The sequence below is a fragment of the Gymnoscopelus braueri genome, assembly GCF_963280865.1.
Source record: "Gymnoscopelus braueri genome assembly, chromosome: 22".
In the NCBI taxonomy this organism is placed as follows: Eukaryota; Metazoa; Chordata; class Actinopteri; order Myctophiformes; family Myctophidae; genus Gymnoscopelus; species Gymnoscopelus braueri.
The window spans coordinates 38,883,411-38,909,399 of record NC_137624.1 but is presented as its reverse complement, the minus strand read 5'-3'; the positions used below and the strand labels follow the sequence as shown (position 1 = coordinate 38,909,399).

The 25,989-nt window shown below is 41.7% G+C and overlaps 2 protein-coding genes across 2 annotated transcripts in view; both read left to right on the top strand.

The window, feature by feature from the left end:
- LOC308078722 (neurogenic locus notch homolog protein 1-like) overlaps positions 1-14,753 on the top strand; it is a 53,212-nt gene extending 38,459 nt beyond the window's left edge. The window contains exons 21-34 of the mRNA XM_080420027.1: positions 114-246; positions 1,168-1,425; positions 1,931-2,043; positions 3,415-3,738; positions 4,778-5,025; positions 5,977-6,405; positions 6,809-6,954; positions 7,735-7,948; positions 8,153-8,234; positions 8,731-8,893; positions 9,756-10,054; positions 11,154-11,301; positions 11,442-11,539; positions 12,155-14,753. Of these exons, the coding sequence (XP_080276153.1) occupies positions 114-246; positions 1,168-1,425; positions 1,931-2,043; positions 3,415-3,738; positions 4,778-5,025; positions 5,977-6,405; positions 6,809-6,954; positions 7,735-7,948; positions 8,153-8,234; positions 8,731-8,893; positions 9,756-10,054; positions 11,154-11,301; positions 11,442-11,539; positions 12,155-13,438 (3,939 nt within the window). The 3' untranslated portion in view covers positions 13,439-14,753. The remainder of the gene's footprint in view (positions 1-113; positions 247-1,167; positions 1,426-1,930; positions 2,044-3,414; positions 3,739-4,777; positions 5,026-5,976; positions 6,406-6,808; positions 6,955-7,734; positions 7,949-8,152; positions 8,235-8,730; positions 8,894-9,755; positions 10,055-11,153; positions 11,302-11,441; positions 11,540-12,154) is intronic.
- LOC308078724 (nucleoporin p54-like) overlaps positions 1-25,989 on the top strand; it is a gene marked incomplete at its 5' end in the record, with an annotated part of 280,426 nt that overhangs the window by 121,133 nt on the left and 133,304 nt on the right. The window lies entirely within an intron of this gene.

Here is a 25,989-nt window from a genome sequence, read left to right as displayed (position 1 = left end):
AGACCATGACTAAAACGAAATCTAAATTTGCTTTCAAAATCAACACTGAATGGAACCAAAATGTCATTACGTGCAACTTACATATTATGCTCTTTTGTCATTGTCTCTGTCAGTGTGTGCCCGGCTACCATGGCGTGAACTGTTCCAAAGAGATCAACGAGTGTCACTCTCAGCCGTGCCAAAACGGAGGCACCTGCATCGACCTGGTCAACACATACAAATGCTCCTGTCCCAGAGGAACGCAAGGTATATACCGTACAAGCAGTACACATCATCATCATCTCTCTCTCCTTCACACATACACGTGCACAAAAGAACAACAACTAAACAAACAAAAATCTTGAAGAATAGCGAAAATAGCAGCTCTACAAGCTTGTAGAGCTGCTATTTTCACTGCAATATCATACCTTGCAGAGCTGCTATTATCACGGCATTATCATACAGCTATATAATATCATTGAGCATTATAATCCAAGAGCTATAATATCAGGGTTCCCACGGTCATGAAATTCCTGGAAATATTTTGAAATTAGAAGAAATAAAAAAAACGTTTGGAAGGTTTGGAATGAATCAAATGTTTTGGAAAATGTTTGGATATACATTGTTTTTGGCTACTGATATTTTTCATAAACATATCTAACATCTAACACATGACATGTGTGACATGATACAATGTAGTGCTATGCTGCACGAGTTGCGCGAGAGCACCTTAACACATTAAGACTTGAGGCGATTCTTTAAAATGTTTTCTAAATCCTAACAGTTTTTTGAGAAAAAATAAATAAAAAAAAAAATCAAGATTTTTCAAAAATAGCAGATATACAAGCTCATAGCGCGGCACCGAGTGCCGCGCTATGAGCTTGTATATCTGCTATTTTTGAATAGCCAAAGAAATCTAAAGTGACACAGATGCGTTCCAGGTCTTGATGTGTTAATGTATACAACAGGACGCCACCTGACAAAAAGAACAGATACACAAGCTAACACCACGTTGCACCGTGATACGTTGTTAGCTTGTAGATCTGTTCTTTTTTGTCACATGAAACTTTCGCTCGACTCCGTCTTGGGGCATTGATGGCACACTGGAGTAAGAGCTACAGGCCTGGAAATGGGGTGAAATAGTCATAGAGCTATAATAACATAGAGCATCATTACATTATCCTCAAGGCGTCCACTGTGAGATCAACATGGACGACTGCAACCCTTCCACCGACCCGCTGACCAACGAGCCCAAGTGCTTCAACAACGGCCGGTGTGTGGACCGCATCGGGAGCTACCAGTGCGTCTGCCCGCCGGGCTACGTGGGCGAGCGCTGCGAGGGGGACGTCAACGAGTGTCTCTCGGACCCCTGCGACCCCCGAGGGTCCTACAACTGCATCCAGCTGACCAACAGCTACCGCTGCGAGTGCCGCGCCGGATACACAGGTACTGACTTTAACCCGTTAAGACCGGGCGGGAACGCATCCGTGTGTCATTTTAAGATTTATTTGGCTGTTTTTCGAAAAATCTTGTAAATTTGTGAAAATCATTGAATATATATATTTCTTAAAGCGAACATTTTTAACTCAAATCTTTGCTTCTGGGAGTCCCTGGAACAAAATATTTTGAGATGGGGGTCCGCGGCCAAATACATATAATTTTGGGTGGTCCTTGACATGAAAAAAGTTTCAAAAAACTGTTTGGATTTAGAAGACATTTGTAGAACCCCCCCAGAAGCAAAGATTTTAGTTGAAAATGTTCACTTTAAAAAAACATATATTCAAAGATTTGCCAAAAAAACATGTTTTTTAAAAGAAATAGCAGATCTACAAGCTCATAGTGTGGCACTCGTGCCACGCTATGAGCTTGTATATCTGCTATATCTGCAAATGTGCGTACATGCCTAGATGTTTACCAAACTGACCTGATATCATGTGACATTTCTCTATAGGTCAACGCTGTGATAAGGTGTTTGATGGCTGTAAAGGCAAACCCTGCAGAAATGGAGGAACTTGTGCCGTGGCCGGTAACACTCCCCATGGCTTTATCTGCAAATGTCCACCCGTGAGTACCTTAATAACGTTACATGTATAAGCGTTCATGCAGCTGGCGTTGTTTTATCTATATCGTCGCTGTTCAATGGAAACTTTTGTGTGTCCAAAAACTGTTATATATTTTTTGGGTTATTTAGTCACAAGCTTGTTGATATATTTCATTGGTTAAATGTTTGTAAAACCCACAGACAGACTTAAACACTTTCAACCTGGAGTCACTATTTTAGGCATATGTGAAAACCCCCCCAAAAAATCTAAATCTTTCAAAAGTAGCAAAAATAGTCTTATCTACAAGCTCACAACCTGTAACGATGCAACACGTTTTGAACTTGTAGATCGACTATTTTCTTTTGTTCGACACTTGTGTGACAAAGTTATAAAAATAGGGCTTTAATTTATGCCGGTGAAATGGGACATTCTGCACAATGAGTACTTTAACTTTTGTATTAGTTTTTCTACACTGCAGTATTGATACTATTACTTAAGTAAAAGATGCAAGTACTTTTTCCACCACTGTTTACTTGTAAAGAAACATCTGACCGACAACCAGTGGTGGAAAAAGTACTCAAATTCTTTACTTAAGTAAAAGTACCAATACTGCAATATAGAAGTACTCTGTTACGAGTAAAAGTCCGGAATTAAAAATGTACTTGAGTAAAAGTACAAAAGTATTGGCATCAAAATGTACTTAAAGTACCAAAAGTAAAAGTACTAAATGTTTGAAAATAGCAGATCTACAAGCTCACAACGCGTCGCGATGCGACGCGTTGTGAGCTTGTAGATCGGCTATTTTCAAATAGCCTAGGTATAAAATAGAGATAAAGTGGTTAATGTATGTTTTATAATAGAATAATTTATATCTGCAAAGTAACTAGTAACTAAAGTTTTCAAATAATTGTAGTGGAGTAAAAGTACAATATTTGCCTCTGAGATGTAGTGGAGTACAAGTAAAAGTATTGGAAATTGGAAATACTCAAGTAAAGTACAAATACCTCAAAATTGTACTTAACTCATTCAGTGCCAAAAATATTTCTGGCTATATCACCCCTGTGCCAAGGCCAAAAATACATTGTAAAAAAAAAGTGCTTTGGAGCCGAGATACAGCCTTTTCAGTTAAAAAGTTAAACAAGAAGTGAATGGAGCAGCAAATCTTCAAATCATCATATCTTGGGTTCTGAACCTTTTTTTTCATGACGTCTCAGACGTCATTGGCACTCTGGGCTTATGAAAAACGTGACGTCTGCGACGTCATTGGCACTCAATGAGTTAAGTACAGTACTTAAGTAAATGTACTTAGTTACTTTCCACCACTGCATCTGACCGACAACAACCAACCACTGTACACACTGACTCCTCCACCGTTTTCCATTTTTTGTTTTAGGGTTTCACCGGCTCCTCGTGCGAGTACGACTCCCGCTCCTGCGGCAGCCTGAGCTGCCGGAACGGAGGGACGTGCGTCTCGGGCCACCTGAGCTCGCGCTGCCTGTGTCCCGCGGCCTTCACCGGGCCCGAGTGCCAGAGCCCCGCCGACAGCCCCTGCAACTCCAGCCCCTGCTACAACGGCGGCACCTGCCAGGTCATCCCGGACGCGCCCTTCTTCCACTGCGGCTGCCCCAGCAACTTCAACGGCCTGCTCTGCCACATCCTGGACTATTCCTTCCCCGGAGGGTTCGGACGCGACATCACCCCGCCCCCGGAAGTGGAGGTGAGCTTCCTTCTAAGGGCACTGTTTCCCCCCAAACAGTGGGTTGAACTCGGGACCTAAATATCCCCCTTTTTTCTTTCCTAAATAAAAAAAAAAGAAGGGAAAAAATATATATATATATATATAATTTCAAAAGTTTAAACAACAAATCACAACTTTTCATCAATTAAAAAACAATTCCAGCATTTTTCAACAGTATTTAAAAAATTAAATGTGTTCGTTCGTTGAATAAGTAGTGAAAATAGCAGGTCTACAGCTTGTAAATCTGCTATTTTCACTACTTTGGGTCCCGGGCAATTGTCTAATTTCTCTTTTGGCTCTTGAGCTAAAAAGTTTGGGCCTGTCAACGATGATTACATAATCGCAATTATTTGAGATAATTGCGATATTTTTTTCCGTAAAAATCTGTATTAAATGAATCCGTTGAAAAACAGCAAAAATAGCCTATCTACAACCTGATGGGCTATTTTTCAACAATTTTGAAAATGTAGAAATATATCATTCATTTTAGCCCTAGTTCATTATTTATTTTGATTACAGGTCATTTCTGTGTACATTGAATCATTAACCCATTAAGACCTGTGACGCATCTGTGTCATTTTTTGATTTGAGCTAAAAAAAAGCATTATTTTACACTTTGGCTATTCAAAAATAGCAGATCTACAAGCTCATAGCGCGGCGCTATGAGCTTGTAGATCTGCTATTTTTGAAAAAAAAAATACGTGAAAATGTGACGTGCAATTCTTTGAATATATATTCTTTTAAAGCGAACTTTTTTGTTACTCAAATCTTTGCTTCTGGGGGGGTCCCTGGAACAAAATATTTTGAGATGGGGGGTCCGCGGCCAAATTCATATAGTTTTGGGGGTCCTTGACATGACAAAGTTTGAGCACCACTGATATAGAAACGTACGTTTTTTCAGAATACTAGAAGACATTTGTAGAATCGGCCTCAGGTCTTAATGGGGTTAATCGCAATTATTTGTATGACAATGAACCGTCAACTAAAATGATCCTGATCCTTGGACAACCCTCTACAGGTGAGCTGTGAGATCCCGCAGTGTGACGAGTGGGCGGGCAACCACATCTGCGACTCGCTGTGCAACAACCACGCGTGCGGCTGGGACGGCGGCGACTGCTCGCTCAACTTCGACGACCCGTGGAAGAACTGCTCGGCGGCGCTGCAGTGCTGGCGGTACTTCAACGACGGCAAGTGCGACGAGCAGTGCAACAACCCGGGCTGTCTGTACGACGGCTTCGACTGCCAGGGGCAGGAGGGACAGTGCAAGTGAGTTATTCTACTTCTTCTACCATATACGACAGAACAGAACAACAACAGGAATAGGTTGTTAATCCATGGTCTTACATTTGTATATTGTTGCTACCGGGGCAGAAACCCTCCATATTTTGTGTGACACTACAGCGTCACACAAAAGCATCAAAAGTAGCAGATCTACAAGCTCGAAACACGTTTTGAGCTTGTAGATCTGCAACTTTTGCTTCTTTTTTTTTTGTAATCCTGAAAAGTTACAGTCTTGGACATATATGAGGTTTCCACCCGACAGGGATGATATGGAGAAGCCTGCACACTCTCTCTCTCTCACACACACACACACACACACACACACACACACACACACACACACACACACACACACACACACACACACACACACACACACACACGACCCCTCACACACCTACCTCAATATTTAAAATTACACCATGCACATAAACACAAACCTATGCACACAAAATGTACACGCATGTAAATAAATACATATACACACAGTGCTGCACACAGACACATGTGGATAATAGGAACCATGCATGCTTCAAGCATCTCAAGTGTACTATGACTAGAGTAAAAAACGTTGCAATTTTTCTTTAACGACATACCAGACCCATAGAGAAAGAGAGTTACGACACGCTTTGATCTTGCCGCTAAGCGGGCCGCTATGGGCTATAGTTCCAAACATTGGAACTATCTCATCGAGCATTTCCGCATTCCATTCTTACAATGGGAGTCAATGCTATTGTGGTCTACTCTCATATTAGATCACGCTGCGACGTGCTATTGCTAATTATATTCTTTTTTATATTTTCTATTGCTACTACAAATGTTGAAACCAAATAATTTTACTCATGTGTTGTTCTTGGTATATTAGATCTTGAATGATGAAAACTATGAAACCTAAAGCGTTTTACCAAATCCTTAACGTTTCCGTTTCCCCCACAGCCCGCTGTACGACCAGTACTGCAAGGACCACTACGCCGACGGACACTGCGACCAGGGCTGCAACAACGCCGAGTGCGAGTGGGACGGCCTGGACTGCGCCAACAACATGCCGGAGAAGCTGGCGGACGGGCACCTGGTCCTGGTGGTGCACATCCCGCCGGAGCTGCTCCGCAACGGCTCTGCGTCCTTCCTGCGAGAGCTCAGCAGCGTGCTCCACACCAACGTGGTGTTCCGCCGGGACGCCAAGGGCGAGCCCATGATCTTCCCGTACTACGGGAGCGAACAGGAGCTGGCCAAGCACAACGTGAAGCGCTCCACCGAGGGCTGGCCCGAGTGGGCGGCCGTGCCCTCCAGCGTCCTGGGTCAGGTGAAGGACGGCATGTCCGCCATGATCGCCCCGCGGAGACGGAGGGAGTTGGAGGTTAAAGGGTAGGTACCACTGTTAACTCTACTCAACTCAACTAAATAACTCCATTGCCTAACATGTTTTTTTTTACCATATTAACCCATTAAGACCTGAGGCCGCTTCTAAACATTTTCTAAATCCTAACAGTTTTTCGGAAAAAAATGCAAAAAATAATGTTCACGATTTTTCAAAAATAGCAGATCTACAAGCTCGTAGCGCGGCACTCGGTGCCGCGCTATGAGCTTGTATATCTGCTATTTTTGAATAGCCTAAAGACATCTAAAAGTGACACAGATGCGTTCCAGGTATTAATGGGTTAACCCTGGCATCCATGTTTTGGACATAACATTATAGGCAGAAGTTTTTTTTTCTTTTTACCTGTTCAAGATTTTTGATGTTAATGTTTTATGTGTTTTTGTTGGACAGGTCGGTGGTCTACCTGGAGATTGACAACCGTCAGTGTTACCAACAGTCCACCGAGTGTTTCCAGAGCGCCACGGACGTGGCTGCGTTCCTCGGAGCGCTGGCCTCCAGTGGAAACCTCAACGTCCCCTACATCGAAGCCGTCACCAGTAAGTCACCTCATTCTGACTCTTACTTATTACCCATAAACCCATTAACACATTGAATGCCAGTCGCGTAGATCTACGCGAACCTATTTAAAGCCGCAGCGTGCCAGTCGCGTAGATCTACGCGAACCGCCGATTCCCATTGATTTTGCCCCAGGTGCACTTTCCGAATTTTTTTGATCCATTTCCGTTTCCGGTTTCCGGTCGGAAACAGAATTATTCGGGTTCCGGTTTTTTCGATCGTATCCGCTTCCTGTCTGGGATCCTGTTTAAAACTCGATTTTCTCGGTTGTTGTTTTTCTCCTCGCTGATCACTGTTTAGCGTTGATCCACTGTATCTTCAAGATGGCGGCTCGCATTTGGAAACTATTTTCGCTGGCCGTTTCTCACAGATCCGCTGTGTGTTTAGAACCAAATGAACGCGCACTTTTAACTTATTTAGCGAGGTCTGTGGCGACATGAAAAAAACAAAAAAACAACAATAAAACGCTGGCACTGGTGAGTACATTATGAGATTAAACTCTGGCATGGAATGTGTTAAGGCCTGTGGTTCCGATTCTACAAAATCTCTTCTAAATCCTAACAGTTTGGAGTTTTCTGAAAAACGTATGTTGCTGTATCAGTGGCGCAAAAAAAAGAAAAAACGTTTTAAGCAACTGACGTTGTTGTAAATAAGTTGTTGTACCGGGTCTGTTGCCCTACCCTTCAAACATTTGACTTTGTGATAACTAATGTGCTTCAATGCAACCCATTCTGACACATTCTGACTGTGTTCTTCTCCAGGTGTACGGCCTCCTAAGACCACTCATGAGCTCTATCCCATGTACGTGGTGTTCCTCGGCCTGGCCGCCTTAGGGTTCCTCGTTCTCGGCGTCCTCGTGACCCGCAAGCGGCGCCGGGAGCACGGCCAGCTCTGGTTCCCCGAGGGATTCAAAGTGTCCGAACCCAGCAAGAAGAAACGCAGAGAACCCGTGGGAGAGGACTCCGTCGGACTGAAGTAAGCACCAAAATACTTTTGGTTTGACTAGTGTTTTGAAACACGCATTCAAATCTTTTCAGATGGGGGGCTGCGACCAAATACATATCAGTTTGGTGGTTCTCAGAATGTGTGAGGACCACCGTCGTAGATGATTGTTGTTGTTGTGGTATGACTTAATCTGCACGTGTGGCTGAGCTAACCTTCGTCTCCTCTCGTCATCAGGCCTATGAAAACTGACATTAACCTGATGGACGACAATCAAAACGAGTGGGGCGACGAAGACCCAGATTCCAGACGCTTCAGGGTAAGATTTTACATGAGATTCCTTATGCTTAACACCATTAAACGCATCTGTCATTTAAGATTTCTTTGGCTATTCAAAAATAGCAGATATACAAGCTCATAGCGCGGCACCGAGTGCTATGAGCTTGTAGATTTGCTATTTTTGAAATTTTTGAATATATATATATATATTTTAAGCGAGCATTTGTAACTCAAATCTTTGATTCTGGGGTTCCCTGGAACACAATATTATACAAATGTTCGCTTAAAAAAATATATCAAAGATTTGCACACATTTTCAAGATTTTTCAAAAATAGCAGATCTACAAGTTCGTACCGCGGCACCGAGTGCCGCGGTACGAGCTTGTATATCTGCTATTTTTGAATGGCCAAAGAAATCTAAAATGACACAGATGCCTTCCCCGGCCTTAATGGCTTAAATATACAGTTATTTACCGGAGGCCGTTGATCCTCACATTTCTTGTACTGACCACGAGATTTGTTTTTTGCCGTTTCAGTTTGAGGAGCAGGCCATGTTGAACCTGAGGGACCACAAGGACCAGAGGAAATGGACTCAGCAGCATCTGGACGCGGCGGATCTTCGCGTGGCGTCCATCGCGCCCACCCCGCCTCAGGGAGAGATCGAAAACGACTGCATGGACGTGAACGTCAGAGGACCTGGTGAGTACTCCGCCTCCTCCTCCTCCTGCTCCTCCTCCTCCTCCATATTTCCAAAATAGGTTTTTGTGATTTGTGATTGTTTTTTTTTCTGCCTATAATGACATGCCCAAAATAGGTACGCCAGAGTCAAAGTGGTTAATGTGGTGCTTTCATGGGCTGTATCAACCAAACCAAATACTGTAACAATATTCCTTACTATCGTGCAGTCACTGCCACCGTAGCAGTGTTGATTTCGTCGACTAAAACTATGACGAAAAAAATGTTTGTCGACTACTTTTTTTCACTGACGAAAACTAAATAAAAACTAAGCTATGATGACTAAGACTAAATGTATCGACAATTTCGTCAACAAATAAAAACTAGACTAAAATGTTAGTGAGGGAACTAGTGGAGAAGAGATCCAGTAGAACTAAATGACAAGTTATTTTATGTTTGGTTGCGCTCGGTTTGCGCTCGGGCTCACAACGCGACGCGTTGTGAGCTTGTAGATCTGCTATTTTCAGCATGCAACCAAGTGTAAAATCAAGGCCATCAAGGCACAGCCAAAATACATTTTAGTCGACTAAATCAACTGTAGATTTAGTCGACTATAATCTTATGATATTCAGTCGACTAAAACTAGACTAACAGTAAAACATTTCAGATGACTAAAATATGACTAAAACTAAATGGAATTTTATTCAAAAGACTATGACTAAAACTAAAAAAGAATTTGCTGTCAAAATCAACACTGCTGTAATGGAATGCAGCTAGCATAGATATGTATATATATTTTTTTTCCCACAATGGTGGCTCAGTGTTCCAAACCGATACCGTCCACAGTGTTCCTGACATAGATCTGTCCTTTCTTTCCTTTCTTTAGACGGTTTCACTCCCCTGATGATCGCCTCCTGCAGCGGCGGAGGCCTGGAGACGGGCAACAGCGAGGAAGAGGAGGACCCCTCGGCCGAGATCATCTCGGACTTCATCTACCAGGGAGCCAACCTCCACAACCAGACCGACCGCACGGGCGAGACCGCGCTGCACCTGGCCGCCCGCTACGCCCGCTCCGACGCCGCCAAGCGCCTGCTGGAGTCCAGCGCCGACGCCAACGTCCAGGACAACATGGGCCGCACGCCTCTGCACGCCGCCGTGGCTGCGGACGCTCAGGGAGTGTTCCAGGTATAAATTCACTTTTTATTTACCGGGCCCAATGAAAGATATACTTGTGTTAACCCATTTAGACCGGGAAGGAATCTGTGTCATTTTTTTATTTCTTTGGCTATTCAAAAATAGCAGATATACAAGCTCATAGCGTGGCACCGAGTGCCGCGCTATAAGCTTGTAGATCTGCTATTTTAGAAAAATCTTGAAATTTGTGCAAATCTTTAAATATATATTTATTTTTTAAACAAAATGTTTTAACTCAAATCTTCGCTTCTGGGGATTCTACAAATGTCTTTGTAGATCCTAACAGTTTTATGTTGTCTTATGTTGCTATAATACCAGTGGTTCTCAAACTTTTTCATGTCAAGGACCCCCAAAATGATATATATTTGGCTGCGGACCCCCATCTCAAAATATGTTGTTCCAGGGACCCCCAGAAGCGAAGATTTGAGTTACTGTACAAATGTTCACTTTAAAAATATATTAAAAGATTTGCAAGCAAGCAAGGTCTACAAGCTCATAGATCTACAAGCTCATAGCTCATGAGCTTGTAGATCTGCTATTTTTGAATAGCCAAAGTGTAAAATAATGGTTATAGCTCAAATCTAAAATGACACCGATGCGGTGTGTCTAGGTGTGTAGATAAAATAGGTCTATATTCTGATAGCAACCATATCCATAGTGTTTGTTCAGTAACAGGTGTCACCCCATCTCTCCAGCTCTTGAGTAAACAGAAAGTACGTTTTCAGTTCGGCATATCCGGGATAATTTTTATCCAATCTCGAGAGAGAGAGAGAGAGAGAGAGAGAGAGAGAGAGAGAGAGAGAATTCATAAAGGATAACAAGTGAGACTGTCAGTTATGAAACAAAACAAAATAAAAAAATAAAAAATTGGAACTGGGACAGTATAAAATTGGAAGCAGATAACTGATATGGGCAGGGTTCTCTCTCCTGATTGGATAAAATTGGTATCCCATCCTGAAAAAACTCAAAAGAACTACAATAACTGAAAAACCTACTAAATTAGACTCCTTTTGGGATATTACTGTTACTGCTACATGTGCATGCATACATTTTTGAGTCCTGTTTAAACCAACCATTGTGATTTCGACAGATTTTGATCCGGAACCGCGCCACCGACCTCGACGCCCGCATGCACGACGGGACGACGCCGCTGATTCTAGCCGCCCGATTGGCTGTCGAAGGCATGGAGGAGGAGCTGCTCAACTGTCACGCCGACGCCAATGCCGTCGACGACTCCGGTAAGGCTGAGGAGTTCTGGCTCACTTCCACTCGTCTTTATCTACCATCAATCCATGGAAAATGCCTCAAAAAACACAGGAATGTGCTGCCGTGTTTTGTTTAATATTAACCCGTATTATTGTACGTTTCTCTTCCTCAGGTAAATCTGCACTTCACTGGGCAGCAGCTGTAAACAACGTGGAGGCTGCCGTGGTGTTATTGAAGAACGGCGCCAACAAAGACATGCAAAACAACAAGGTGAGGATCGCCGTCACAGCTGTCACATTTTTGCTTTGTTGTTAAATTATTATTGCTTTAAAAGCACTTCTGCTTTTTGCTCTGTAAAGCACTTTGAGCTGCATTCATGTCATGAAAGGTGCTATTATTATTACTAACGTCATACCACAAGCACCCGCTTAGGCCTGTCACAATTATTATATAATCGTCCAATCGCAATTATTTGAGTTAATCACAATATTTTTTTGCATAATCGTCATAATCGCTTCCATGTTGAAAAAAATTCACACATTTTCAAATATGAAAATAGCAGAAATAGCTGATCTACAAGCTTGTAGATCAGCTATTTCTGCTATTTTTACATGTATAAAATTATTGAATATGTCTTTGTATGGTTACCTTATTTGTCATATCTGCCCTGTGCAATTTTTGATTACGAAGCCTAAAGGGCAAACAGATTTCTTTTTATTCATTTGTTCCAATGTTCAATGGCCAAACACACAATCAAATGGTTAATCGCAATTATTTGAGTGACAATGAATCGTCAACTTAAATTTGTAATCGTGACAGCCCTACGACCCGCTTTCGCAGTGTTTCTGGTGTATTCATCACGTTGTTTGTCTGTCGTTTTTTTAGGAGGAGACGCCGCTGTTCCTGGCCGCCCGGGAAGGCAGCTTCGAGACGGCGAAGGTCCTGCTCGAGCACTTCGCCAACCGCGAGATCACGGACCACCTGGACCGCCTGCCCAGAGACACCGCCCAGGAGCGCATGCACCACGACATCGTCCGCCTGCTGGACGAATACAACCTGGTGAGGAGCCCCGGGGGGCTCCACGGCGCCCTCAGCCTGTCCCCTCCGCTGTGCTCCCCCAACAACGGCTACCTCGGCAACCTCAAGCCCACCCTCTCCGTCAAGAAGGTCCGCGGGAAGGGAGGCAAGGACGGAGGCAAGGAGATCAGGGTGAAGAAGAAGAAGTCTCTGGACGGGGGGGGGAAGGGGAACCTGCTGGACACCTCGGGCGTCCTGTCTCCCGTCGACTCCCTGGAGTCTCCCCACGGGTACATGTCGGACGTGGCCTCCCCTCCCACGACGTCGCCCTTCCAGCAGTCTCCTCCCATGTCTCTCAATCACCTGCAGGGCAACGGAGACTCGCACATGGGCCAGCTCGGCATGGGCAAAGGCATGTCTTTCGATCCCAACCCGCCCCGCCTCTCCCACCTGTCGGTGTCCAGCCCGCAGGGCGGCGTGGGGGGCCAGTGCGACTGGATATCCAGGCTGCAGCAGCACGCGGGGCTCGGACAGCAGCAGCAGCAGCAGCAGCACGGAGCCTTCAACAGCCAGGGCCCGCCCATGGGCCACGCCATGATGGGCGGCCCTCTCCACGGGGTCCCCAGCGCCACGCTGTCCCAGATCATGGGCTACCAGGGCCTGCAGACCAGCCACCTGCAGGGTACGTCTCCGCACCTGATCCAGCAGCAGCAGCAGCAGCAGCAGCAGCAGCAGCAGCAACAACAGGCGCACGGCAGGCAGCAGCTCCAGCACCAGAGCTCCAACTCCACCACCGCCGGACAGCAGACCCTGAACCAGAGCTACCTCAGCATGGAGCTGAGCGGCTCCGACATGCAGCAGACCCACCACCCCATGTCCATTCACACCGTCATGCCCCAGGAGACGCAGATCCTCGGCGCCCAGTTCCTCACCCCGCCCTCCCAACACAGCTACTCGGGACCCATGGACAACACGCCCAATCACCAGCTACAGATCCCCGACCACCCGTTTCTAACCCCCTCCCCCGGCTCACCCGACCAATGGTCCAGCTCGTCCCCACATTCCAACATGTCCGATTGGTCAGAAGGGATCTCCAGTCCTCCCACTAGCATCCATTCTCAGATGAATCTCATCCCGGAGCAGTTTAAGTAAAAGACATAACGGAGGGAAATGGAAGAACTATAATTCAATGAAAAGGAATATATGAAAAACTGACTTTATGAAAAAAAAAAGGACAAGAGCGGCAAACCTGACTGAAGATTTTCCAGTTTATCATCAATGTTGTTGTTGTTTTTTTTTACTAACGAAAAGAAAATGTTTTAGTAATTTTGTATTTATTTATGTACCGTTTTTTTGACATGGAATTTTAAGAAAGATGCTTTTATATTTATGTTATTTTTTTATTTTTGGTCGTGTATGGGGAAATTAGTACAGGAGTGTATATCACAAAAGAGTCTCCAAGATGTGTAAACACTGGCTATTTATTGTTGTCTTGTGTTTCTAATATTGACTGGATGTTTTGGGATGCGCCAAACATCACGAGTTCTAAATTGGGATTGCGTTGTCTGTATTATTGTTTGTACAAAGATTTTTTTCCCCCAACTTTTATAGATTGTTTGTTATTAAAAGTTTCAGTATTAATTGATTTAGATTTTTAACATTTATCTTCTTGATTGAAGCCGGTTTGTTATTGAACAACGTTTCACCGAGTCTTATCACTGTGTCTGCTAGAGGATAATGGCATTCCCAAAATGTCTTCTTATAACGTCGCTTGCTTACACCCCTTATGCATAACTTATGCTCAGTCATATGCACCGAAAAGAGCAGATCTACATGCTCAACTTGTAGATCTGCAATTTTCACCCGTATCACGCTTTACTCTCGACATAATTGGGCAAAAAGGTTACAGGGTTAAAGGTTATTACACAGGGGATGTGGGACCAGATTTCACAATCAGTTTTATTTTTTATTTTATCAAACACACAACAATGTCCCTCATTATTTAATTAAGAGTTCCTCTGGAAATTAACAGAAAGAAACCGAGCGTGCTAAATTATAACATGGTTACCGATCTGCAAGTTATCAAGTATTATATTTTGCGGTCCTGGTCAAAAGATGTCTAAATGTTACATACTGTATGACGCAGTTTACATTAGTGCCAGTGTATTTTTTCCTAAGACAAAACGATGTCTTTTGAAGATTTCCTGTAAAAGTATTCTCCAAGTGGAGGTGTGTGCATGTCGGAGGAAGAAATGGGAAGAAATGTTTCTTCATGTTCTCAATGACATCTCATGTACTGTGCGAAAAGTGTAGTAGGTTATATGATGTCTAAAAGTGATGTTTTATAAACGAAACCAGAGATGATGATAAATGTTCGATAAAAGATGTACTTCAAATTTGACATTGATGCAAAGTTGTATTTTGCAAAATGATTTGTAATACGTCCTCTTGATTAAATAAAGGCCACTGTTACAATTTAAATTACATATTTTTTTGTTGTGTCCATATGGTTTAGTTATAGTATAGATCTGGTCTACTCCAGGTCAAATATTACTCAACTAGTGAATGTTGCTCTACCAAATTTGTACTTGAGTTGAAGAACTGGAGTACTTGCTTTTAAAAATACTTGAGTATTCGCACATTTTCTTTTTGTTATCAATGCATTGCTGTATTACAACTTTTATTTAGGATATTGTGTGCACATCTAGTGCCTGTATTTAGGCCAGATGCTGGATATCAAGGCAGGAATCAAGCAATAAGTTAAAACATCCGCACACAGGGTTTAAGCTCCCGAACAATTGTATTAATGGCAAATGACCTACTACCCCGGAAAGTTGTTTCTGTAAAGCGACTTTGAGTACCTAGAAAAGCGCTATATAAATAATGTATTATTATTATTATTATAGACCTGCCTGATGATAAAATTGTGCCATACCAAGGAAAAATAATAATAATCTGCAGCCGGCCCGGGTTCAGTCCCAACGAGTGGGCACCGGAATAACTGGGCACTACTAGGGACATGTGGGCATCTGGACGAGTGGGCACCTGAATTAGGACTTTGGGGGTCCTTGACATGAAAAGGTTTGGTAAAATACATTTTCCACTTTCTCTCACATGCCTCCATGTACCACTAGGGGTAGACATACCCCCATTTTAGAAACTAATCAAAGAGAAGCTGGGACATAATACCACACTGATACAGAAAGTAGCTGAAAATCTTATAGCTACCAATTATTTTATCCAATCCAAAGTGACAATTGATTAAACAAAACCTTGTAGTTTTGGTTGATTTTGTGGGTCCTTCACTTGAAAATGTTTGAGAACCATTGTATCGTTTGAAGGGGCAGCCATAGCTCAATGGATAGAACAGCCCCATGACAAGTAAAAGGTCACAGGTTCAACTCCCTCCCTCGCCAGGGTCTAAAACTTTATTTTTGAAATCCGAACGTTTATGTAGATGAACGGGTCAAAAATGGAGAAAGTGCAAACCACCAGGTTGAAGTTCATCCATGACGGTCATGACAGATCCAGACTAGATCCAGACTCTAGTGGTTTGTTTACATTCGACCACATGGCTCATTTGCATAAGACGTTACCAGGCTATGCACGTGACATCATCGTACTCGGAAGTTATGCGGGAACGCCTACTGAGTGGCAAAAAACGACTTTCTTGCTTTGACAGCCCATACATCCAAACAGAAAAGTCCTTTCTGATTGTATTAAACAACGTTAAACTCACCAACATGGCAGCTGTACAGAAAGCTTGAATTATCCTCTTTCTATCTGCAAAGTTTTTGTTTCATAACAATCCACTGTAGTAGACATGTTATGAGCTACTTTCTGTCAATAAATTCTGTGCAGGTGATTATTTTCTAAGTGTCAGAGATTGGAAGCGCTCGTTTTCTGAGAGTGTACAAATGGAACCAAGTGGACCCGTTAGGGTCCATTTTTGGTTCCATTTGTACACTTTCAGTCAGAGTTACAGACCCATAAGGGTCCATTTGGTTCCTAACTATCCATCATTTAGCTGGGGACCCCCTGGAACCCCCTCAAGTACCCCTGGGGGTCCCCGGACCCCACTTTGAGAACCAGTGGTTTAGATGAAAGGGCGTGTTCCGGTGGAAAAGTGACGAATATGTGCATACTCTATTGATTTTATCCCACTGTTGAGGGTTAGGGTTGTGTTTGATATATTTTGTTTAAGACTTACAGTAGGCTGCCTTGCCCCACTGGAATACAGCGACTGATATGAATTAATAATAGGCCTATACACTACTGGACCATACGTAACATTAAGAATACCTTGTGATGTCAGTGACATTTTATTACAAATGAAAATAAAAATAAGAAACAGTGCAGTAACAATAAGTTTTCGTATAGCAGCAATTTTGCATGTACAATATAAATATATTGTCTGTCGGGCGGAAACCTCATTATGGCCAAAACTGTTACTTTTCAGCATAAACATTCTAAAGCAACGAGGTCTACCTCTTCTTGGACGTTGTATGGACGTCATACGGACTTTTTTGATGGTGTTTTTGCAACGCAGCTGACTTTAATCAAAAAGAGCTGATTCAGCAGAAATAGTGCAAAAAAACAAGACTCTCCCCACCAAAATCGGCAAGACACACCGGGCCAAAACCTTAACCCAACAACGGCTGATAAGCCATTCCGGGTGGTAAACGGAACGCTCGTCCCAAAAATACACTGCCCCATTTTTTTCGCGGTCCGAGGCCAACGGTTTAAACCCGGGGCAGGGTGTTTTAGGACGACGGCTAGCGATTCAGGGGTGGAGCCAGGCTGACGCACCGGAACACACTCAAAAAACAGCAGATTCAGCAAAATAACGAAAAAAAACAAGACTCTCCCCACCAAAATCGGCAAGACACACTATCTCCCGTTTAGTGGGCGGACCCCAACCTGCTTCCGGTCTCCTAAAAAGGCGTCCGCCCACTTCACGCAGAAAGCTACGCGAGACTATGCAGATACGGGAAGTAAACGAGAGGTGGTGTGTCTTGCCGATTTTGGTGGGGAGAGTCTTGGTTTTTTTCGTTTTTTTGCTGAATCTGCTGTTTTTTGAGTGTGTTCCGGTGCGTCAGCCTGGCTCCACCCCTGAATCGCTAGCCGTCGTCCTAAAACACCCTGCCCCGGGTTTAAACCGGTGGCCTCGGACCGCGAAATAAATGGGGCAGTGTGTTTTTGGGACGAGCTGTCAAGCTGGATCATCAGCATAGTGATATGCACCTGGACCTCTAGGCCAACAGGCACCCCAAGGCCAAGATGATAACTTTTGGGTAGGATCAGGACCCATAATTAGTCAACACAAATCTTGTATTGAGGTCCACGGCCAATTACATTAATTCGGGGGTCCTTGATAATATATATTAAAAAATAAAAAAGTTTGAGAACCACTGTCTGTACTACACTACACTATATAAAAAAAAAATACTATTATTATATCAGTGGGGGGAAATGCACTAATTGAGCAAATGTCAACATGAGACCAATATACTTGATAGTCATGTGACTCATGAATAATCATAATAATAATAATAATAATAATAATAATAATAATAATAATAATAATAATAATAATAATAATAATAAGTGTAATAATAATAATAATAATAATAATAATAATAATAATAGATGTAGTAATAATAATAATAATAATAATAATAATAATAATAATAATAATAATAATAATAATAGTAATAATAATACCATCTAACATCCTGTAATCTGACATTAACAGAGCCTTGTTGACATCATTATTTTAGCCTGCTTTACATTATGTTCTTTATGGTAGTTAGTTAATAACAATCATATTTGATTTATTGAAGTGAAGGAATATATTCAACTATTTCTTTATACATTTTGCAACGCACTACCCCCACTGTGCGCACAACCATATGACGTCCATACAACGTTACGTCCATACGCCGTCCGAGTCGGACCTCACTAGTTGCAAAAACACATCAAAAAAGGGGAAACAGCGCCCCCTGCGACGTCGTATGGACGTCCAAAACGGACGTCCATACGACGTCCGAGTCGGCCCTCAGTCAGTCTCTCTCCTTACTGACTGAGGTCCTGACTCAGACGTCGTTTGGACGTCCGTTTTGGACGTCCATACGACCTCACAGGGGGCGCTGTTTCCCCCTTTTTTTTTTACATGGGTTCCCAGATTGCCGTATTTGTGCAACGTTGAATTATGGGTTTCGTATTGAACTTTTAAGTGTTTACATGGCTTTTCCCAACCTGTAGCCTAAGTACCTCATGAAGACTATTATCTTCTGTATCTGTGATGCCAAAAATAAGGTCATTACAGTGAGGTGACAAAATCCAGCCCTGAATTTTTTTTATCAATGCCAATGCAACAGTTATACAACAAATTATAAAGAACACTTAGTTGATTATTTATATTATCTTTTGACATTGTGTAATCATACACTGACTGAGCTAGTGAGCCCAGTATTAACAGAGTATGTTTCAAATGCCAAATGAGCAACCCAAGCAAGCACACTACATATATGCTGGTTATTGGTTTAGTAAATAGATTTAGTGAGAAATTGTATTCTGTGGTGGCCAGTGGTTCTCAAAGTGGGGTCCGGGGACCCCAGGGATCCTTGAGGGGGACAACTCTATGCCTGACATTTTACAAAATCAAAACAATCAAGTCAATAGTTGGTCAATCAAAATAAACCATCCATTGGCTTTTGTACAAGAGTAGAGCCCTGTGGCCTACTTTACAGCAGGGAGAGATAATTGAATTAGATGGTTTTGAATTTCTTTATGTAAAATAACTGTGATTTGAACATGGAATCTCTGTGCTGAGAGTATGAGCATTAGACCATTACACCATCACTCAGTGACTCACAGCAGTTGTCTCCAAGTATTGTTGAAACATTCTGTTCCTATGTTAGCCTTCAGTTAGTAAAGTTGAAATACTTCAGCATTTAAAACTGCATAGTATTGTAACTTTCCTATTCAACCCCAGATTTGACTTCTAGTGCTTTTGAGTTGTTCTTTTGTATTTTAGCCTTTGAAAATTTAAAGCACTCCATCAACTGTTGGAGGACTGGGATTTGAACATGGAATCTCTTTTCTTTGACCCATAGTTTCATCTTGATTGATTGATTGATTGATGTACTTTATTTAGTAAGACATGAGAACAACAGTACATGGAAGAACAAATTCGCAATACAAGGTCTACTAAACTGGAAGGCTCATAAAGCACTAAGCTTGTTTTAAATTATATTCCCACGCACACAATTCATGATGGTTTATTGAGTTCTCATACTGGGAGTCTATGAATAGCACGCAAGTGAACATGATAAGTAAGAACCACTGTGTCAATCTCAAGCATACATGTCCACAGTAATCCTGGAACAGCGCCCTCTACTGGCCCTCTACTGGCAGTGATGTCAGACTTCGGTGCTCTATATCCATTGCCATTGACAATGCATTGGGCGCTTAAAGTTAAATATCTCAAAAACTACAAAACATTTCAAAGTAAAAAGTTCAAGCATTTGTGTCCACAGTAAGATGAATTATAAAAAGTGTGAATGGAGGTTCTAGGTGAAAGCGTTGTTTGAGGTGCCAAAACTTTTAGAGGAGTACATTTCTAAACCTATGAAACATTTCAAAGATTTGTTTTCAGGCAAACATTGTTCACAGTAAGATGAACATTTTAAAGTTTGAATGGGGTTTCTAGGTGTAAGCATGTAGGACTAATAGCCTGCCAAAGTTTGTACTTTTTCCCCTAAAATCTATAAAAGCAGTGATGGTCATTGGCAAAATGGACAAGAGTTTCTAGGTGAAAGTGTTTTTTTGAGGTCCATTTTGCCATTGACAATCACTGCTTTTATAGATTTTAGGGGGAAAAGTACAAACTTTGGCAGGCTATTAGTCCTACATGCTTACACCTAGAAACCCCATTCAAACTTTAAAATGTTCATCTTACTGTGAACAATGTTTGCCTGAAAACAAATCTTTGAAATGTTTCATAGGTTTAGAAATGTACTCCTCTAAAAGTTTTGGCACCTCAAACAACGCTTTCACCTAGAAACTTCATTCACACTTTTTATAATTCATCTTACTGTGGACACAAATGCTTGAACTTTTTACTTTGAAATGTTTTGTCGTTTTTGAGATATTTAACTTTAAGCGCCCAATGCATTGTCAATGGCAATGGATATAGAGCACCGAAGTCTGACGTCACTGCCAGTAGAGGGCCAGTAGAGGGTGCTGTTCCAGGGTTCGTGGCTTTATTTTTTGTGTTGAAATCCCCATTTGGGAATGTTAGATCACATCATATAAGAACTGTGTTCCAAACATAAACACACCACCCTGGCGTTTTTGTCAGGGGGGTGGCTCTGCATCGTTTATGATATTCATTCATATTTGATACAGCCTGTTTCTGGCAAAAATGGAATGAATTCTGCCTTAAAAGTCTTAAGAACTACTACTTCCGGGTCTGAAATCACTGTCCCCACAGCAGCCGCGTTCATGGGAAATGTAGTCTTTGGGTTGTTTGACTCGTTTCTAGTGTTTACATTGTGTTACTCTTCTACTTACTGACTGAGGTCCTGACTCAGACGTCGTTTGCAGGGGTTTGATTGATTGATTGAAATTTTTATTAGGCAAAAGAATGTAAAACAACACAGTTACATTTATAATGCTTTGTCTAAAAGGTCCGGCCAAAAAAGTCCTTGCGGACTTGTTTCCGTTGGGGTCCTTGAATTAATTTCATAGACATATATAGTAGCAACCAAACAGTTCAAAAATCAACATGAAAATACAGATAATACAGAAAAAATACAACTATGTACAAAAAAAAGAAGCATGAAAAAAAATGAAAAAAAAGTACAAAAAAAGGGGGGGGGGGGGGTGAAGCATGGAAAAATAACGATTATATACAAAAAATGCATGAGGAAATACAAAATATGTACAAAAAAGAGGAGGGGGGGGGGGGTCGTCTGTCTACAGGGTAACTGGTACTAGCTCCTCTTTCAGCCTCCAGAAAGATTAGTTTTTAGGGCTGTTTTGAATGAGCCCAGCGAACTGCATTCTTCAGTTCGGGGGCGCTGTTTCCCCTTTTGTTTTTACATGGGTTCCCAGATTGCCGTATTTGTGCAACGTTGAATTATGCGTTTCGTATTGAGTGTAACTTTTAAGTGTTTACATGGCTTTTCCCAACCTGTAGCCTAAGTAACTCATGAAGTCTATTATCTTCTGTATCTGTGATGCCAAAAAAAAGGTCATTACAGTGAGGTGACAAAATCCAGCCCTGAAAAATAATAATCAATGCCAACGCAACAGTTATACAGCAAATTATAAAGAACACTTAGTTGATTATTTATATTATCTTTTGACATTGTGTAATCATACACTGACTGAGCTAGTGAGCCCAGTATTGACAGAGTGTGATTCAAATGCCGAATGAGCAACCCAAGCACCCTACATATATGCTGGTTATTGGTTTAGTAAATAGATTTAGTGAGAAATTGTATTCTGTGGTGGCCAGTGGTTCTCAAAGTGGGGTCCGGGGACCCCAGGGATCCTTGAGGGGGATAACCCCATGCCTGACATTTTACAAAATCAAAACAATCAAGTCAATAGTTGGTAAATCAAAAGAAACCATCCATTGGCTTTTGTACAAGAGTAGAGCCCTGTGGCCTACTTTACAGCAGGGAGAGATAATTGAATTAGATTTTGAATTTCTTTATGTAAAATAACTGTGATTTGAACATGGAATCTCTGTGCTGAGAGTCTGAGTATTAGACCATTACACCATCACTCAGTGACTCACAGCAGATGTCTCCAAGTATTCTTGAAACATTCTGTTGTATGTTAGCCTTCAGTTAGTAAAGTTGAAATACTTCAGCATTTAAAGCTGCATAATATTGTAACTTTCCTATTCAACCCCAGATTTGACTTCTAGTGCTTTTGAGTTGTTCTTTTGTATTTTAGCCTTCGAAAATTTAAAGCACTCCATCAACTGTTGGAGGACTGGGATTTGAACATGGAATCTCCAAGCTGAAAGCCTGACAATTACACCATTGCACCATCACTCACAATGGATTGCAATGTGTTGTGAGCTTGTAGATCTGCTATTCTATACTTAGGTTGGCAGGTGTGGGTGGGGGCGTGGTGGCTGGGACATACAGGCTATGGGACATTTGGACTGCTCCAGCTCCACTCCTTGTAATAATAATAATAATAATAATAATAATAATATATGGACATGCAGTAAATGTCATCGGGATTCGGGACTCGAACACGCTGTCACGCTGGCATTGTAGCCTAGGGTGCCTGGACGACCACCACACCGCAGCCCAGCCCTGAATGTCATGATTAACAGATTTTCTTTGTCCCATAGTTTCATCTTGATTGATTGATTGATGTACTTTATTTAGTAAGACATGAGAACAACAGTACATGGAAGTACAAATTCACAATACAAGGTCTACTAAACTGGAAGACTCATAAAGCCCTAAGCTTGTTTAAAATTAGATTCCCACGCACACAAATCATGATGGTACATTGAGCTCCCATACCGGGAGTCGAACCCCGGCCGCTTGGGTGATAACCAGGAGTCCTAATCGCTAGACTATATGTAACTATTTAACGCCAAACGACTTCCACAAAGTAGATGCCTTTTGGTCTCATATTGTTGCTACGACACCTGCTGGCTGAAAACAATAAACTGTTGTTTGGACGCCTTCTAGTGTCCATCAGCAGACACTACATCTGTCTGAGGGTATGGGTGTAAAATGTATTTCAGATTTTAAATATTTTTACACTAGGTTAGGGGTCTTCCACCTTACTGTGGACATGCATCCTTGAGATGTTTTACTTTGAAATGATTTTTAGTTTTTTTTTATATTTAACTTTAAGCGCCCAATGCATTGTCAATGGACATTTAAAGGGAAACAAGTACAAACTTTGGCAGGCTACTATACTACATACTTACACCTAGTAACCCCATTCATACTTTAAAATGTTCATCTTACTGTGGACATGTTTGCCTGTGAGTTGGGCACAGCAGGGAATCGAACCCCAAGCCCGGTAAACCAGGAGCTCCATGCCTGTGCCTGTGTTTTGTGTGTTTTTGTTTTGTTTGATTCTTTATTATTATTATTATTATTATTTTTGTTACTTTATGGAGTATTTCCAATTTTCAGTTCTTTTACTCCACTACACCTCAGAGGCAAATATTGTACTTTTATTCCACTACAATTATTTGAAAACTTTAGTTACATTAACCAATTTAGCCATGGACCCTTACTCTAACTCTGAGAGTGTACATATGGTAACCAAATGGACCCTTGCATTGGTACACTGGTCTAAAAGGAACCAAATGGACCAAACCCTAACAGGTCCATTTGGTTCCAGTTGTATGGTCAGAGTTGAAATGTTAAGTTCAGTGTACATTTAAAGAGTTTCCTTCACTCTGTCATCAAATATAAAGCCTAATTTTGTCCATTTCAATGTCATTAATTCACAGCAGAGGGCGCTGTTTTTCCTTTTTATTTGACGATGGGTTCCCAGATTGTTAATTCACAGTCAGGTTCGCCAAACTGAATTATTTTAAACAAAGCTGTTAAATGTTGGTGGTTAATAATAATGTTTAATTACCTGCTTGCAAGTGTGAAGAGCCGGAGTTCATCTGAACTGAATTAAACCCACACCTAGAATCTGTCTCACACCTGGGCTCTATTTATACCTAATCAATCACTGCTCACCACGCCTTGCTTGCCGAGACGGGAATTGAACCTGTGGCCCGCCGGGTCGCGTGTGGCTTTCTTCAGCCAAAGAACACAGTGGTGTCTGTCCACCAACTATCCGCTACCCTACCGGCACCTCCACACATTACATACGTTCCTTCTGCACGTTATAGTCTTCAAAACATGCTTCACACAGTAAAGAAGCAAGAGGATTCGAACCCACGGTCTTTGGATCATGTAGTAGAGTAGACTGTGCTATAACACAGCGACCTACCACCATGCTGCCTGCTTTGCAGCTGTTTTTTCTGAATCTGTTTTAACTAACAACAACAAAAAACATACAAACAAAATATATCAAGATATGCAGTTGAATTTATTTAAAGTTTTTAATATACTGTATATCGTTGTTTGTTGTGCTGTTGCTTGTCTGGATTGTTTATGGAGCAGTTTAGAGCACAATGGAAACAAGCCTCTGGCTTTTTTTGTGATGAATTAATTTAACTTCTGAATGATTAGCATTATCTAACAAGTCTAATAGCTCACTGTGTAAAGACACTCTCTACATCGTGTTTATCAACCTTTTTTGTGCCAAGGCACACCTGGCATAGCCAAAAGATCCCAGGGCACACCTAGATATACGGTATATATATATATATAATTATATACATATATATATATATATATACGGTATATATATATACACACACACTAGGGGTGTGCCGATACACTAATTTCACGATACGATACGATATTGGGCACACAACTTCGATACGATTTTGATACGATACGATACGCATTTTTTTATTATGAAAATATATGAGGGAGAAAAAAAGCAAATGCAAACAAATATTTCAGTTTTTGCATTATTCAGACATGCAAACTTGTAGCGTTTCAGCTTCCACTAGCCGTTTTGAAACCAAATAGGGCAATAGTGTGACACCTGACCCGGAAAAAAACAGCATGTTTTCACCCTTTTCACCTCGGGGCTGTTTGCATGCCTTTTTTATTTTATTTTATTTTTAAAATATTTTTTCAAACCTTCTTCAAACGGCGCGGCACACCTCAGCAGTAGCCCCGGCCCAAAATTGGGACGTTTGCCAGGGTTGATAGACACTATGATCCAAAGGACCTAAGTTAAAATCCTGCAAACAGCTGATCTACATTTTGAAGAATCTTGAAATTTCTTTGACAATTTCTTAATATTTTTTAAAGTTTTAAATAAAAATCTTTTTGTATTGGGCCTTATGAGTATTATTTATTTATTATTAACTTATGACTTTCACTCCATTACTTTCAAAGAGAAATATTGTGCTTTTGACTCCACTACATTTATAGGAAGGGGGAAAACAATGCATTATGAATTACGAATTACGTAATTCAAGTCCGGACTAAAATAACATAGGTGTTTTTTCCCTACTTATATTGATCCCAAATGACTGGCCACTATGCACAGCAGCCATATTGGGCAGAAATTGGGCCTCTTCCTTACTTCCTTCACAGGTGTTACCAATGATTCTAATGCAGGCTCTGTTCCATTTAGTGTAGCACAGTGGTTCTCAAACCTTTTAATTTCAAGGACCCCATAACTCTGAGAGTGTACAAATGGAACCAAATGGACCCTTATTTGCACACTCTCAGAGTTACACAACCGTAAGGGGCCATTTATAACCCCCTCAAGGAACCATGAGGTGTAGCAGAGTGTTTCCAGTGAGCCAACATGCACAATATCAGCACCCTGACTCTGTTTGACCAGAATGGAACAGAGCCTTCATTATAATCATTTGGTAACACCTGTGAAGGAAGTAAGGAAGAGGCCCAATTTCCTTCCAATATGGCTGATGTGCATAGAGCCTATTGCCCCTGTCGTCCAGTTTCCCCATCAGTCCCCAGCAGCCCTCATAGCATAGAGCAGAGCCTATAAGCATATCTCTACTTACTCTATTTGTTGCGGTCAAGTGATTTAAAAAAAAATTA